Source organism: Piliocolobus tephrosceles, chromosome 20 (genome assembly GCF_002776525.5).
Source record: "Piliocolobus tephrosceles isolate RC106 chromosome 20, ASM277652v3, whole genome shotgun sequence".
NCBI lineage: Eukaryota > Metazoa > Chordata > Mammalia > Primates > Cercopithecidae > Piliocolobus > Piliocolobus tephrosceles.
Genome location: NC_045453.1, coordinates 1,699,877 through 1,717,579, shown reverse-complemented (window position 1 = coordinate 1,717,579; position 17,703 = coordinate 1,699,877). Strand labels below are relative to the sequence as shown.

The window sequence follows — 17,703 nt, the reverse complement described above, 5'->3', positions numbered from 1 at the left end:
GAATGGAATGGAATGGAATGGAATGGAATGGAATGGAATGGAATGGAAGGAGACCCAGTTGGTGTCCAGAGAGTTGGAGAATTGGTTAGTATGAAAACCCCACACACATTTGGAGTCAGAATTGCTATAATTAATGACAGTTTATTAGGGGATACTATGAGCAACTGTATGACAACATATTAGATAACTTTAGATTAAATGGGTAAATTTCTAGAAAGACACAACTTACCAAAACTATCTCAAAAAGAAGTAGAAAATCTGAATAGATTCACAACAAGTAAAGAACTAGTAACAGTTCATATTGAACTACTAATATGAAAACTTCCCACAAAGAAATAATCAGGCCCAGATTATGTCACTGGTGAATTCTACCAAATATTAAAAGAACTAATATCAATTATTCATGAATTATTCCAAAAATTAGAAAATGAGGGAATACCTCTCAACTCATTCTATGAAGTCAGTATTATCCTGATACCAAAACCAGATGACAACATCAGAAGAAAAGAAGACTATATATCTATCTCCCTTATGAATGTGAAAGCAAAAATCAATAATGAAAGCAAAAATTCATGAATATGAAATGAATTGAGTTGACTGATAAACTGAATTCAACAACATATAAAAAAGATTATATGCTATGAGTAAGTGGGATTTATCCCAGGAATGCAAGATGGGTTTAACATTGAAAATCAGCTAATATAAATACACTGTATCAATAGAAAAAAGGACAAAACCACATGATCATCTCAATAGATGCAGAAAAAGCATTTGACAAATTCTCATACCCCTTTATGATTAAAAAGAAAAAACATTCAGCAAATTAAGAATAGAAGTAGCCACCCATAAAAAAGCCACAGCTAAAATGATATTTAATAGTGAAAGGTTGAACACTTGCACCCCAAAAGCAGGGCAAGACCAAGATGTCCTTTTTTGCCACATTGATTCATCATTTTGATGGAAGTGCTAACCAAGGAAATTAAGCAAGAAAAAGAAATAGATATCTTTTTAAAAATTGTGTTGGGAAAACTGTATATCTATGTGCAAAAGACTGAAGTTAGACTCTTGCATTATGTAGAAAAATTGACTGAAAATGGATCAAAGGTCTAAACGTGAGAGCTAAAATTATAAAACTCTTAGAAAAAACATAGGAGAAAAATTTCATGATGTTGGATTTGGCACTGATGTCTTGAATATGTTGCCAAAAGCATAGGCAACACAAAAAATATATAAATTGGACTACATCAAAATTTAAAATGTCAGTTCATCAAAGGATACATTCAAGAGAATGAAAAGGCAATTTAGAGAATGAGAGGAAATATTTGCAAATGATATTTCTGATAGGGGACTACTATCCAGAATATATTAAAAACTCCTATAACTCAGCAACAAAAACCAAATAACTTAATTAAAAAATAGGCAAAGGGCTTGAGTAGCCATTCTCCAGAGAAGATATACAAATGTCCAATAAACACATAAAAAGATGTTCAAAATCACTAATCTTTAGGGAAATGCAAATTAAATCTGCAATGAGATACCACCTCATACCTACTAAGATGGCTACTATCAAATAAAAAAGTGTTAGAAGGAATGTGGAGAGAGTGGAATTAGTGGGAGTTGAGAATGTAAAATGGTGCTGCCACTGTGGAAAATAATATGGCTATTTCTCAAAATATCAAAAATAGAATTATCATGCAATACAGCAATTCAATTTCTGGGTATATACCCAAAAGAATTGAAAGCAGGACCTTGAAGAGATATTTGTACACCCATGTTCAGAGCAGCAGTATTCAAAGTAGCCAAAATATCTACAGCCATACCACCCTGAATGCGCCCGATCTCATCAAAATGGCCAAAAGGTGAAAGCAACCCAAGTGTCCATCACTGAATGAATGAACAAACAAAATGTGGTATATACATACAAAGGAATATTATTTAGCCTTGAAAAGAAAGAAAACATCAACAAATGCTGGAACACAGATGAAACTTGAGGACATTATGCGAAGTGAAATAAACCAGACATAAAAGAACAAATATTCTATGATGCTGCTTACATCTATGAAGTACTTAGATTAGCCAGACTCATAGAGACAGAAAGTAGGATGGTGGTTGTCAGAGGCTAAGATCTGGGGAGAATGGGCATTATTGTTTAATAGGTACGGAGTTTCAATCAAGATGAAAAGAGCTCTGGATAGATGGCAGTGATGGTTACACAACAATAAGAGTGTACTTAGTGACACTGAAGTGTACAATTAAAAATGGTTAAGATGGTAAATTTTATGTTATGTGTATTTTATCACAATTTTTAAAATAGGAAGAAGAGAAAAGAAGGGAGGGAGGGAGAGAGGGAGAGAAAGAAGAAATGGAAAGAGAAATTTCCAAATTAGAAAGATATGAAACTATTTCTATTTGCACACAACATAATCTTGTATATATAAAATCCTAAGGAATCCATTAAAAAGCTATTAGAAATGATAATCAAGTTCAGCAAGTTTGCAGAACACAAGATCAATATACAAAAATTAATCATGTTTCTAGATACTAGCAATGAATAATCCAAAAATGAAATTAAGAAAATAAATCCATTTACAATAGTATCAAAAAGAATAAAATACTTAGGAATAAATTCAACAAAAGAAGAGCAAGACTTATATGCTAAAACTACAAAACATTGTTGAAAGAAATTAATGATATAAATAAATGAAAAGGCATCCCATTTTCATGGATTGAAAGGGTTTATATTGTTAAAATTGCAAGACTCTCAAAATTGATCTACAGACTCAACAAAATCTTATCAAAGTTACAGCTGAATTTTTTTCCCAAAATTAGCAACCTGATCATTAAATTCATTTGGAAATGCAAGGGGACCCCAAATAGCCCAAACAGTCTTGAAAAAGAAGTTGGAGGGCTCATACTTCCCAAATTCAAAACTTACTGCAGCCAGGCATGGTGGCTTATGTCTGTGATCCCAGCACTTTAGGAGGCTAAGTCAGGAGACTCCCTCCACATCAGGAAATCTCCTTTCAGGCCAGCTGGGCAACATGGAAGACCTCATCTCTACAAAAAAAATTTAAAAATTAGCAGAGTGTGGTGGCATGGCTACCAGCTACTCAGGAGGCTGAGGTGGGAGGATTGCTTGAGCCTGGGAGGTTGAGGTTGCAATGAGCCATGATTGTACCAGTGTACTCCAGCCTGGGTGACAGAGTGAGATTCTGTCTCAAAAATAAACAGACAAACAAAATTACAACAAATATATAGTAACCCAGACAGTGTGATACTGGCATGAGAATGGACATATAGATCAAAGAAATTGAACTGAGAGTCCAAAAATAAGCCCTTAAAATTATGTTCAATTGATTCCATGAGAGCGTCAAGACAATTCAATGGAGAAAGAATAAGAATAGTCTTTTCAGCAAATGGTGTTGGGACCACTGTATGTCCACATGCAAAAGAATGAAGTTGTTATACCTCACTGGTCACATGAAAAATTTTAAAAAGGAAAAGAAAAAGAATGAAGTTGGCCTCCTATCTCACGCGATACACAAAAATTCCTCAAAATGCTTTATAGACTTATATGTTAGAGCTAAGACTATAAAATTTTTGGAAGAAAACATAGGAGTAAATCTTCATAATCTTGGATTAGACCAAGACTTTTCAGATACAACACCAAAAGCACAAGTAACAAGGGAGAAAATTGGACTTTATCAAAGTTAAAAACTTGTCCTGCAAACAGTAACATCAGGAAAGCAGAAAGATAGCCCATGGAACAGGAGAGAATATTTGCAAATCATGTATTGAATGGATAAAGTACTCTTGCCTAGAAAAAAAAATTTATATATATATATGTCACTCTTACAACTCAACCATTAAAAAAATAATTTAAGAGCACTGGAAAGGCCAAGTGCTTCTCCTGCCTTGGCCTCTCAAGGTGCTAGGATTACAGGCATGAGTCACCATGCTTGGCCCATCCTAGCACCTTGAGAGGCCAAGGCCGGAGGAGCACTTGAGGTTAGGAGTTCAAGACCAGCTGGGCAACATAGTAAGACTCCATCTCTACAAAATGAATAAATAAATAATCCAATTTTAAAATGGCAAAGGATGTGAATGAACATCTCCCCAAGGACCATATATAAATGGCCAATAAGCACAGAAAAAGATGCTTAACATCATTAAGTCATTAGGAACATGCATGTCAAAACCACAATGAGATGCCACTTCACATCCACTAGATCTACTGTCATCAAAAAGACAGACAATTAGTGTTGGTGAAGATGTGGAGAAATTGAAACACTCATACATTGCTGGTGGGAATTTACAATTGCGCAGCCACTTTGGGAAACACTTTGACAGCTTCTCAAAATGTTAAACGTGGTGTTACTGTGACCCGGCAATTGCACTCCCAGCTACATGTCCAAGAGAAATGAAAACAAACACCCACACAAAAACTTTACATGAATATTTATAGAAACAGTATTTAAAATAGATAAAAGGTAGAAACAGCCCAAGTACCCATCAATGATAAATAAACTGTATATCCATCTGATGGAATACTAGTCAGAAATAAAAAGGAATTCAGTACTGATACATGCTACAACATGAACGAACCTTGAAAACATTATGTTAAGTGGAAAAAATTTCACAAAAGACCACATGTTGTATGATTCCCTTTATATGAAATGTCCAGAATAGGCAAATTATGAATTAAATTAGTGGTTGCCTAGGGCTGGGGTTGGGGTGGGGAGGAATGGGAAATGACTCCTGATGGTTACAGAATTTTTTTAGGGGGAGTGACCAAAACGTTTGAAAATTAGATTGTGGTGATGGGTGCACAATTCTGTGAACATACTAAGAAACGTTGAATTGCACTCTTAAAATGGGTGAATTGTATGTTATGGAATTGTATCTCAATAAAGCTGTTTAAAAAAATCAGGTGATCAGAGAAGGTCTCCATGAGAAGGTGGCATTAAATTCTTCGGCAGGGAAATGAAACACTGTCATAGTAAAAATATATTGTGCAGTAGCAGAATTCACACACATTTTAATAATAAAACATGGAGTGTTAAAGAACCTTGGTGTCCACAGCAACACCAAGCGATCACCAAGTGATCTGACCAGGGTCAACAGTATCAGGGTACCTTTTGGGGAGAGTGGTGTGAAGACCACATGCCGCAGGTTTCAAGTAGGGAAGGGGAACCATCAGAATTGGATTTTGGAATCATCAGAGTGGAAACAGAACTGGAACAGGATGGATCCTACATTCCCAGGAAGGGAGGGGACGTTCTTGATTATCGTGCTCAGTGCCTTGCCTGTGGGCCTCTTGTCCCCACTTTACAGAGAGGAAAACTGAAGCTTGCAGGGACAGAGTAATGAAAACAGTAATAAAAGTTCACATGCTGACCTCATGGTGAGGTTGTTTGTATGGTGATCTGATGGGGGAAGAGAGATGAGAGAAGAGGACAGATTCCAGAGCCTAAGGAGGATGCTCAGCAGGACCTGGTGAGGGCTCTGTTGTGAGTGATGAAGGTGAGAGAAGAGTCAAGAACACCCCCAGGCTTCTGGCTTGTACACCTGGGCTCATGGCTGCACCATTGGCTGGGATGAGGAATTAGGCTGGGCAGTTGGTAGGTTTGGTTGGATTTGAGGCACCTGTGGGACACCTGGGGGGTGCTGTCCAGTTCTTCGTATTGTTCTGTAGCTCAAAAGAGAGGTCTGTGCTAGCAGCGGGGAAAGTGGTGTATCGGGGCCCTAAACTCACATGTCTATAGGAGCCCCACAGATAGAACCCCATGAGTGAGAATTACAGGGTGAAGATCATGGACCACCAGAGAGTACATTCCCTCTAGCGGGCGCTGCTATTGCTCAACTCTAGACTGATTTAGGGCATACAGGCTTAGCCCAGGAGGGTTCCTGGCATCACCCAGGAAAGAATTCAAGGATGCGCCAGTGGTGTTAGCAACTTTTCTTAAAGGAGCAGTGTGCAGCAACAGCGAAGGTGATGCTCCTTGTGGGCCAGGGCTACCACATAGGCAGTATGCCCAGCATAGCAGCTCTGGGTGACAGAGTGAGATCCTGTCTCAAAAACAGACACACAAAAAGTACTACAAATATACAGAAACTCAGACGGTGTGGTATTGGCATGAGAATGGACATATAGATCAAAGAAATTGAACTGAGAGTCCATAAATGAGCCCTTAAAATTATGTTCAATTGATTTCTACAAGGGTGTCAAGACAATTCAATGGAGAAAGAATGAAAATAGTCTTTTCAGCGAATGGTGTTGGGACCACTGTATATCCACATGCAAAAGAATGAAGTTTTTATACCCTACAGTTTTGTAATCATATTTACACTCAGTTTCCATTACGTGCAAATTAAGGGGCAGATTATGCAGAAATTTTTAGGAAAAGCGTGTTAACTTTCAGGTGATTGCCTTGAAAAGGGGTAGTAAGTTCTGGGTGTTACCATAGCACTGGTGGGCGTGTCTTATAGAGAAGTGCTTTTGCCTCCTCCCTGTTTCCATTAGTCTTTAATCTAGTCCTGAGTTTGAGCCCCAACTCCGGAGTTAAGTCCCGCCTCCTGCCTCAAGACCATTATTGCCATGTGGAGAGTGATAAGGGAGCATTAATGGAATTTGGAGCTTTACTGCCTGGTTCAAGTCCCAGCTCCCTCACTTAACACATAAGCTGTGTGACTGAGGAGTTACTTCTCTGTGTCTTGGCTTCCTTGTCTGTTAAATGTAGGTGATGATAATACCTCTGTAGTACCACCTAGAGAAAATAAACACAGCACCAAGTGCTATAGTACACATAGCAAATCTGCAAAAGTGCTAGCTATCATTACTATATGAGGCTTTTGACCCAGCTGTCAGAGAAGCTGGAAATTTGCATTTTTATGTGAAATTTCTTGAGCTGAAGTTGTTGGCAACTGATTTAAAATTTTATTTACATAGAGAATCAAACACAAGGCATGTGGCACCGATGTGTATATGGCTCTTGAACTGCCAGTTTGGCTTCCACGAGCCATGGTAAATTAAAAGAGCAAGGGGGTGCCTGCTGCTGACGTTGTGTGATGCCCTGCAGGGTCCCGGAAAGAGAGGCAGGTGTATATCAAGGCGGTGAAGAGGTTGTTCAGCCTGAAAGCTTCTGGAAGGAGAACCTGGATCCGCAGGGCTGGGGGGCGCTGTCTCTGGCATGATGACCTCCTGGAGCCCGCCACCAAGCCCAGCATCACTGGCAAGTTCAAGCTGCTAGAGCCTCCCATGCTGGGCCACGACCTGAGACTGGCCCTGTGCTTGGCCAACCTCACCTCCCGGGTCCAGCAGGTGAGGGTCAACCTGAGCGGTGCCACCATCCTCTACACCCGCAAGCCGGTGGCAGAGATCCTGCATGAATCCCACGCCGTGAGGCTGGGGCGGCAAGAAGGTAAGTGTACCCTGGCTTGGTGGAATCAGGCCAAGCCACCTCCTTTTTCAGGAGAGTTGTGGAGGTCGGGGGTATTTCCCAGGATCTGCATTCATCCCCAGGAAGGAAAGGGATATTCCTGGGCATTGTGCTCAGTGCCTTGCCTCTTGTCCCCACTTTACAGATGAGAAAACTGAGACTCGGAGGGGCAAAACAATAACAACAGTAATACAAGTCCACATGCACTGGTGGCAATCTGATGAAGGCGTGATTTATAGTTTCTATTTGTTGTAATTAGAATGAATATTTACACACCAAATAAATACATGCTGGGGCTATTTCAGCATGTATGGAATATGCCATGCATTACTTTTCTAACATCAAAAAAAAAAAAGAATTCTGGAGCCCATTTGGCTCCAGATGATCTGTGGGAGAGGGCTGGACTGGTAACAGATGGTTTTCTTTGTTTTGGTTTTCGATTTTTTTGAGACAGAGTCTTACTCTCTCACCCAGGCTGGAGTGAAGTGGTGTGATCTTAGCTCACTGCAACCTCCACCTCCCAGATTCAAGGGATTCTCTTGCCTCAGCCTCCTGAGTAGCTGGGACTTCAAGCATCCACCACCACACCCAGATAATTTTTGTATTTTTAGTAGAGAAGGGGTTTCATGATGTTGCCCAGGCTGGACTCAAGTGATCTGCCCGCCTTGGCCTCCCAAAGCACTGGGATGACAGGCTTGAGCTAGGCCAGAGATGTTTATTAAGTGCTTACATGTGCCAAGCCCTGTCTCAAGAATTCTGCATGCGACAGCATAATCCCTGCAGCCACGTTGTGCGTGGTACTAGTGCTAGCTCCATCTTTGAAAGGAGAAGACTCACACCAAGAAAGGTGAAATCACTAGTTCAGAGTCACACAGTCAGCGTGCATAGTTGCAGGACCCAAATCCAGGCAGTCTGGCATGAGAGACACAGTCCTGACCAAGGCCAGGAAGGGGCAAAGCCAGGGTTCAAGGCCAGGGATGTTGACCACAGTGCACATTTACTCAGCTGATGCAATTGCTTGACTGCAGGTTATGGAATGGTCAGAGCCCACACCAAATATGCTCAACACACCTAATGGTACATTTGCCTAAAATTTATCCTTAGTATTTCATAGCAGAAGAGAATGGCTTCAGTCTTTTTAAAGGGTTTCGTATTTTTTTAACTGACCTTATTCCAACTGCTTCTTAAAAAATATATCGAGGTCAGGCGCGGTGGCTCATGCCTATAATCCCAGCACTTTGGGAGGCCAAGGCAGGTGGATCACGAGGTCAGGAGATCGAAACCATCCTGGCTAACACAGTGAAACCTTGTCTCAAAAAAAAAAACAAAAAAAAACAAAAAAGAAACCTCGTCTCTACTAAAAATACAAAAAATTAGCCGGGTGTGGTGGCACATGCCTGTAGTCCCAGCTACTCAGGAGGCTGAGGCAGGAGACTCACTTGAACCCAGGAGGCTGATGTTAAAGGATTTTTTTCGTGATCTTTGAACACATAGCACTTCATGGATGATTTATTAAATGTGTCCTCTTTGATTATTCTTGCACTTTTTTCCTAGTCTGTCTGTCTTTTTGCCTGTGTCTCCCTCTCCATCTGTCTCTCCTTCCCTGTCTCTCTCTCTGCCTCTGTCCTTTTGGCTTTTTCGCCTGTCTCTCTATCTCTCCTCTCTCTCTGTCTCTCAGTCTATCTCTGTATCTCTATCTCTCGTTTGCCTCCCTCTCCTTTCACATACTTTCTGAACTCTAAGGATTCAATTAAACGAAGAAGTTGTTGCTCTGGGCCAGTTTCTGGTAAGTGAAGCTTGTGGATTTTCACACGGTGTGAAAATGTATGAAGGAGGTGTCACACTTTTTTAGCTTTTTTTGTCATTTATTTTTCACAAAGTCTAAATCACAAAATAACACTTCATCATAAAATGTTAATTAACATACACTTCCCTCTGGCTTTTAGCAATTTTTTTCATATTAAAAGTAATACATATTCATAAAAATTTGGAAAGCAAAAGAGAAAAATCACCTATGATTCTGCCACCCACCTACAAACTGTTAATGTATTTTACTTCCAAATTTTTAATGCCTGTTTGCTTTTTGAAAAACAGTTCTAGTTAAAGATTGCAAATAGTCATTATTGCCCTGCTCTTTTCATATTACATTGTATTTTAAATATTTTTATGAGTTCCTCACAAACATCATTTTAATAGATGTTTAAATAAAATTTAATAGATCTTTAAATAAATATATAGTGACCTATCTTTTCTCTTCTTTTAGGTAGTTATCAGCTTATTGCTATTAAAAATAAAACTAAACTTTTGTTTAATTTATTTACAGAGTGTCAGGCAAGCAAGTAAACATTTTGATGCAAAAATAAATCTTTTTTTTCCTCTGGATTTTGGACTTTTGTTAGACTATATCACAAAAGTGAAATTCTTGGGCGGGGCACAGTGGCTCATGCCTGTAATCCCAGCATTCTGGGAGGCCGAGGCGGGCGGATCACGAGGTTGGGAGATCAAGACCATCCTGGCTAACACGGTGAAACCCTGTCTCTACTAAAACTACAAAAAAATTAGCCGGGCGTGGCAGCAGGCGCCTGTAGTCCCAGCTACTCGGGAGTCTGAGGCAGGAGAATGGCGTGAACCCGGGAGGAGGAGCTTGCAGTGAGCCGAGATCTCGCCACTGCACTCCAGCCTGGGCGACAGAGCAAGACTCCGTCTAAAAAGAAAAGTGAAACTCTTTGGCCAAATGATAGACTATTAAAACCTACAATTTTTTAAATTATTGGGTTTTTAAGTAGTTTTAGGTTTTCAGAAAACTTTCAGTGGGAAGTACAGAGAGTTCCCATATCCCTGCCCACCACCACACCTCTCCTTCTGCTACTAACATCTTGCTTTAGTGTGGTACATTTGTTACAATTAATGAGCCAATATTGACACAGTATTATTAACTAAAATTCATAGTTTACATTAGGGTTCACTCTGTGTTGTGCATTCTATGCCTTTTGACAGATGTGTAATGGCATGTGTCTGATATTCCACTCTCATACAGAATAGTTTCATCCCCTCTCCAATATCCCCATGTTCCACCTATTCATCCCTCCTTTCCTTGCCTGAAGCCCCAGTAACCACTGATTTTTTTAGTGTCTCCACACTTTTGCCTGTTCCATAATGTCATCCAGTTGAAATCATACAGTATAATTAGGTTTTTTCAGACAGGCTTCTTTCACTTAGCAATATATATTTAAGGATCCCTTATGGTTTTTGTGTCTTGATAGGTCATTTCTTCTTATTGCAAAATAGTATTCCATTATATGGATGTACACAGTTTATCCATTCACCTACTTAAGGACATCTTGGTTGATTGCTAGTTTTGGCAATTATGAAGAAAGCTGCTGTAGACATCCTTATGCAGGTTTTTGTGTGGGCTTGAGTTTTCTTTTTTTTTTATTTTTATTTTTTTGAGACAGAGTCTTACTCTGTCACCAGGCTAGAGTGCAGTGGCGCGATCTTGGTCACTGCAATCTCTGCCTCCCGGGTTCACGCCATTCTCCTGCCTCAGCCTCCCGAGTAGCTGGGACTACGGGCACACACCACCACACCCAGCTAATTTTTGTATTTTTAGTAGAGACAAGGTTTCAGCATATTGGCCAGGATGGTCTTGATCTCCTGACCTCATGATCCACTTGCCTCAGCCTCCCAAAGTGCTGGGATGACAGGCATGAGCCACCGCACCAGGCCCGAATTTTTAATTCTTTAGATAAATACCAAGGAGCACACTTGCTGGATCTTATGGTAAGAGTATGTTTAGTTTGGTAAAACACTGACAAACTGTCCTCCCAAGTGACTGTATCCTTTTGAATTCCCACCAGGGATAGATGAGAATTCCTGTTGTTCCTTATTCTATCCGTTGTGTGTTTTGGATTATTGACATTGTAATAGGTGTGTAATAGTGTATCAGAGTTTACTTTTCACTAATGACGTATGACATTGAGCATCTTTTCATATACTTATTTGACATCTGTATCTCTTCTTTGGTGAGGTGTACAGATCTTTTGCCCATGTTTTAATTGGGTTGTTCATTTTCTCATTGCTGGTTTTTGAAAGGTCTTTGTGTATTTTGGGTAACAGTCTTTTGCAAATATTTTCTCCCAGTCTGTGTCCTCTCTTCTCAGTCTCTTCACAGTGTTTTTGCAGAGCAAAGTTTTTAGTTTTACTAAAGTCCAACTTATCAAGTTTTTCTTTCATGGATCATGCCTTGGGCACTGTATCAAAAAAAATTATTACCAGCTGGACACAGTGGCTCACGCCTGTAATCCCAGCACTTTGGGAGGCTGAAGCAGGTGGATCACTTGAGATCAGGAGTTTGAGACCAGCCTGACCAACATGGTGAAACCCCATCTCTACCAAAAACACAAAAATTAGCTGGGCATAGTGGTGGGTGCCTGTAATCCCGCTACTCGGGAGGCTGAGGCAGGAGAATCGCTTGAACCCGGGAGGTAGAGGTTGCAGTGAGCCAAAATCATACCACCGCACTCCAACCTGGGCAATAGAGCAAGACTCCATCTCAAAAAAAAATATTACCAATCTCAGGTCATCTAGATTTTTCTCCCATGTTATCTTTAAGAGTTCTGTAGTTTTGCATTTTACATTTAGGTCAATGATTCAGTTTAGTAAATTTTGTAAAGAATGTAAGTCCTTTGTCTAGATTTTCTTTTCCCCATGTGGATATCCAGTTGCTTCAGCACCATTTGTTGACTATCTTTTCTCCATTGTATTTCCTTTGCTACTTTGTCAAAGATCAACTGACTATATTTGTGCAGGCCTATTTCTGAACTCTCTTCTATTCTATTGATCCACAGGCATACCTCAGAGATATTGCCATAATAATAGGAATATTAATAGGAATATTGCAATAAAGGAATATTGCACCATAATAATAGGAATATTGCAATAAAGCAAGTCACACAGATGTTTTGGTTTCCCAGAGCATATAAAAGTTATGTTTATGTTATCCTGTAGTCTATAAAGTGTGCAATAGCACTATTCCTTTGAAAAAAAGTGTAGACCTTAATTTTAAAATACTATATGGCTATAAAATGCTAACAATTGGGGCCAGGCACAGGTGGTGCATACCTGTAATCCCAGAACTTTGGGAGGCTGAGGCAGAAGGATCACTTGAGCTCAAGAGCTCAAGACCAGCCTGGGCAACATGGTGAAACCCCATCTCTACAAAAAAAAAGAAGAATGTGTATCCTGCTGTTGTCGGACGCAATATTCTACAGATGATGTCAGTTACATCCAGCTGAGTGACAGTGCTATTGAGAACCATTGTTCTAGGGAAAGGAGTCTCAGCTTTTATTAGATTGTTAGTGGAGTCTGTGAGTCAAAGGACTTAAGAAGCCCTGATCCAAACATTTTAAAGGGCAACTTTTCTCCTCCTTTCTCCCAGGGTCTGAGCTGATGCCCAGAGCTCTGCTCATGTGTATCATATGGTGGCATATGGTGGTTCTTCATGCTGGACACTGAGAATTTACATTTCTAACAAGTTTCCAGGTGACACTGATGCTGCTGGTCCCAGGACCACACTTGGAGAACCATGGTCTATCACTATGCAAGGAGTAAATGATATAACGTATATAAAGTATTTGGCATCATTCCTACTACCTGATGAACATTCAATTTATGATGTTTATTATCAGTGTTTTTGATATTGTTATCAACAATAATATATTATCAATAAAATAATAAATCAATCAAATAAAAATAATAATACCTGCTCATGGAATTGTTGTAAGGTTTAAACAAGTCAGTCTGCGAAAGCACTTCCAAGTGCAATACACTTTATTCCCTTAGTAAAAGTTAGCTTTTATATTTATAATAATTATTGTTATTGTTATTGTTATTTTGAGACAGAGTCCTGCTCTGTCACTCAGGCTGGAGTGCAATGGCCCAGTCTCAGCTCACTGCAACCTCCGCCTCCTGGGTTCAAGCAATTCTCCTGCCTCAGTCTCCCAAGTAGCTGGGATTACAGGTACACACCACCACGCCCTGCTAATTTTGTAATTTTTTTTCAGTAGAGACAGGGTTTCTCCATGTTGGTCAGACTGGACTGGAACTCCTGACCTCAGGTGATCCACCCACCTTCGCCTCCCAAAGTGCTGGGATTACAGGTGTGAGTCACTGCACTGGCCTATAATTATTACTTATTACTGTTATTGTAATAAAGTTCCTCCAGTAATGACCTACCGAACTAAGGGAGCCCATAAAAAAAAATCATGCTTTAACACATGAATCGGCCTACTGGCATTCAGGAGAATCTATGATACGCAAAGCCCCGGGATAGCAGAGCACATGAACCATGTTGAGCCCTTTAAGGACCTTTTCCGTAAGTTAAAAACTCAAATGCCTTCAGAGTCAGGAAGAAAACAGAAATAAAGGAAGCAGTGGGAGTAGAACAATAGGGAATGAGGGGGCCTGAGAGCAAACCAGAAAGAGCACATTGAACCTAAAAGAAAGAATACATAGTAGTCAGGAAAAAAAAAAAAAAAAAAACACCTATAACTCCAGCACTTTATGAGGCCAAGGTGAGCGGATCATGAGGTCAAGAGATTGAGACCATCCTGGCAAACATGATGAAGCTCCATCTCTACTAAGAATACAAAAATTAGCTGGGTGCGGTGGCATGTGCCTGTAGTCTCAGCTACTCAGGAGGCTGAGGCAGGAGAATCGTTTGAACTCAGGAGGTGGAGGTTGCAGTGAGCCGAGATCATGCCACCACTGCACTCCAGCCTCGCAACAGAGCAAGACTCCGTCTTCAAAAAAAAAAAAAAAGACGGAGGTTTGTGGTGATCCATGCTTACAAGAAAAGAATACCTAGGCAGGATGTTTGTGACTGGTGAGAGGGAGATAGAGATGGCCAGGACCACAGGAGCTCAGAGAGCATGAGAGCACTGGCTGGAGGCGTCAGTGAAGACTTCCCTCAGTTGGTGGGGCTGACCGGGACTGGGCCTTCATGGAGGGGGGCATTTGGAAAAGTTGTAGGGAAATTGGCCTCACAGGATTGGAAGATTGAGGCAGACCTTTGGTATTCTTCTTCTCTACACCTAGCACATAATAGGTGCTCAATGAACAGTGAAGGAGGGGATGAATGGTTGATGGGCTGAGAGATTTCCATCTGGAATAAGTAGGGAAAGTTTGGAAACATCTCTGGGGGCCCTTGGAGAAATAGTCTGGTATTGTGGTAGCTCCCTGACCTGAATTTGACTCCCACCTCATCCTAATTTCTTGGTTTACTTCCTATATGAGTTTGGACAAGAAAATACCCGCTCTGGGCCTTAGGTTTCTTCATCTGAGAACTGAGGAGAATAAAGCCTGTCACAGAATGGTTGCAAGGACCAGAGAGAAAGGAGCTATTAGTTGGGCATTCCCTTCCTTCTTCCCAGTGCCATTGAAGAAAGACACCAAGCCCCAACTCCCACCTCTGCTTTCCCTTCCAGAGAAGAGAATCCCAATTACAATATCTTACTCTAAGTATAAAGAAGACCTGACAGAGGACAAGAAGATCCTGTTGGCTGCCATGTGCCTCGTCACCAAAGGAGAGAAGCTTCTGGTGGAGAAGGACATTACTCTAGAGGACTTCATCACCATCAAGGTGACCTCAGCCTGCACCTACCATGCTGTTCCAAGCAGCACCCGCTCCCCAGAGCTGGGGGAGAGCGTCAGAAGCTGGGCATTTTGTGCCTTGAACTCCAGCTTTAGCTCTCCAAGGTGGGAGGAGTGGGTTGGACATAAGGGGATGAATGCAATGGTGGCACTCAGTAATGGGGTATATGGAGGCAGGGGTGGACATGACTAATGATCCATCCTCTAACTCAGCCAGGACCATCGGTTTCCTGCAGGGAGGTGGGGTAGGCGCGATGACTGATCCGTGTTGTCCCCTTTCAGGTTCTGGGCCCAGCCATGGTGGGAGTGGCAGTTACGGTGGAAGTGACAGTAGTCAACCCCCTCTTAGAAAGAGTGAAGGACTGTGCGTTGATGGTGGAGGGCAGCGGCTTTCTCCAGGAACAGCTCAGCATCGAGTAAGTGCCAGCCTGGGGGGTTGGCAGGGAGTGGGGCTCCCTTCCTTATGGACGAGCCAGAGAGAAGTTGCCAGGGATGGGGAGTGTGGGAGAGATTCTGGACCCCCAGGAACCAGCCCACAGCCTTTCCATATCAGCCTGCATTCACTTATTTATTCCTTCCTTCCTTCATTCATTCATTCATTTACTCAAATCATGTAACTCGTTCACTCAGTCATTCACTCACATCATTCATTCATATTTTCACTTATTTATCCATTTACTTATTCACTCACTTTCATTCATTTTCTCTCACTCATTCAGTCATGCATTCTTGAATTTGCTTACTCATTTATTCACTCATTTGCTCATTTTTTCATTCATGTATTCCTACATTGATGCTTCACTCATTCATTCACACATGTTCCTGTTCGTTCATGGATTCGTTTATTTACTTGTTGATTGTCAATCATTCATTCACTCCTTCCTTCTTCCATTCATCTGCTTGCTACTTATGTGGTCCTTGATTATACTGACCTGTGCTCTGGCCCATGTGTAATTGTTAGGAACACTAAGATGGACAGGAGTTTTGCCTTGAGAAGGGCTCTCAGATACAGATGGCCCTTCACATGAGGACAGTGTGATTTGTGAAAAAGACCTTGTCCAAGGTCTGGGGGAGCAAAAGCAGCCCTTAAGTGAGGGTGGGGCCAGGAAGAAGTCCCAGTGGAGCTGGTGTTTGAGCTGAGCCTTAAATGATGAATTGAGATTTTCAGGTATCAAGAAGGAAGGACAGTTTGCCAGGCAAAGGTCTTGGTGTCAACACCTGAAGGCTGGTGTTGTCAGGGAAGGTCTCCTGGAAGAAGAGAACTTGATTTGGGCCTTGGGTGGATTGGAATAAGAAAGGCATCCTAGGTGGGAGGAACAGAGCCGATGAAAGCCCAGAGGAGGGAAGTTCAGGACACAGACAGAAAACTAGCCTGGCTGGATGGGAAGACTGCAGGTGGTAGAAGAGAAAATTAAATTGGAAACATGTTTTTTTGTTGTTTTTGTTTGTTTGTTTGTTTGTTTTTGAGACAGAGTCTCACTCTGTTGCCCAGGCTGGAGTGTCATGGTGCAATCTCAGCTCACTGCAACCTCCCCCTCCCAGATTCAAGCAATTCTCCTGTCTCGACTTCCTGAGTAGCTGGGATTACAGGTGTGCACCACCGCTCCCGGCTAATTTTTGTATTTTGGTAGAGACGGGGTTTCACCATGTTGGTCAGGCTGGTCTCGAACTCCTGACCTCAGGTGATCCACCTGCCTCGGCCTCCCAAAGTGCTGGGATTACAGGAGCAAGCCACCGCACCTGGCCTGGAAACATGTTGATAAGTCTTGAATGTCAAGCCACAAGGTGAACTTGATCCTGAGGAGTTTGGGGAGCCGTGGATTGGCAGGTCAGACTCAAAATGGCAAGAGGACTGACAGTCTGCCTTTCTCACCTCCTTTTCCCCAGCGTGCCCACCCTGGAGCCTCAGGAGAAGGCCTCAGTCCAGTTTGACATCACCCCCTCCAAGAGTGGCCCAAGGCAGTTGCAGGTGGACCTTGTAAGCCCTCACTTCCCGGACATCAAGGGTTTTGTGATCATCCATGTGGCCACTGCCAAGTGATGGATCATGAGGGACTGAGGGGGCAATTCGGCCCCTGTCCTCCTCCTGCCCATTCTTTGTCTCTTCCACGTGGGAGCCAGGGGGCCTCAGTTAATCCTGCTTCAACCTCTGCCCTACTTGGTAAATTTAGGCAAGTTCCTTCTCCTCCTGGGCCTCAGTTTACTCTTCTGTAAAATGAAGTGTTGCACTCAGTAATCCTTAAATTTTTGGACAACCACAGATGATGTAAGAACCTAGGGAGCCTCTCCAACCTTCATGTCTCATCCCCATAGCTGGGAGGCTGACAGACCCAAGCATCACAGTAACCCTGGCCCACTCAGCTGTGCCGTACTCCGCCCTGCCAGTTCACCGTCACCCTGGCTGACCCTTGGACTCTCCTTGCTTCTCAAATGCCCTGGCCACATCAAGAGCCAAGGATCCTCCCCACAGTCCTGACAGAGAACCCAAAAGTGTAAGAGCTGGAACCTAACTATCCCTCAACACTCCCATTACAGAGAAGAAGGAAACTTATTGAGGCCACAGGGTGAGCTAGAGGCAGAGTTGAGGCCCGTGTGTGTGCCATTTATACCTCCT

At 41.9% G+C, this 17,703-nt stretch overlaps 1 protein-coding gene across 2 annotated transcripts in view; it reads left to right on the top strand.

Annotated features, from left to right (window-relative positions):
* Positions 1-17,238, top strand: part of TGM6 (transglutaminase 6) — a 48,781-nt gene extending 31,543 nt beyond the window's left edge. The window contains exons 10-13 of one of the 2 annotated variants that reach the window (XM_023220200.3): positions 7,080-7,421; positions 14,924-15,078; positions 15,372-15,505; positions 16,977-17,238. In XM_023220200.3, coding sequence (XP_023075968.1) covers positions 7,080-7,421; positions 14,924-15,078; positions 15,372-15,505; positions 16,977-17,130 — 785 coding nt within the window. In that variant the 3' untranslated portion in view covers positions 17,131-17,238. The remainder of the gene's footprint in view (positions 1-7,079; positions 7,422-14,923; positions 15,079-15,371; positions 15,506-16,976) is intronic. The other variant, XM_023220202.3, reaches the window with a different exon arrangement.
* Positions 17,239-17,703: the final 465 nt, after the last annotated feature.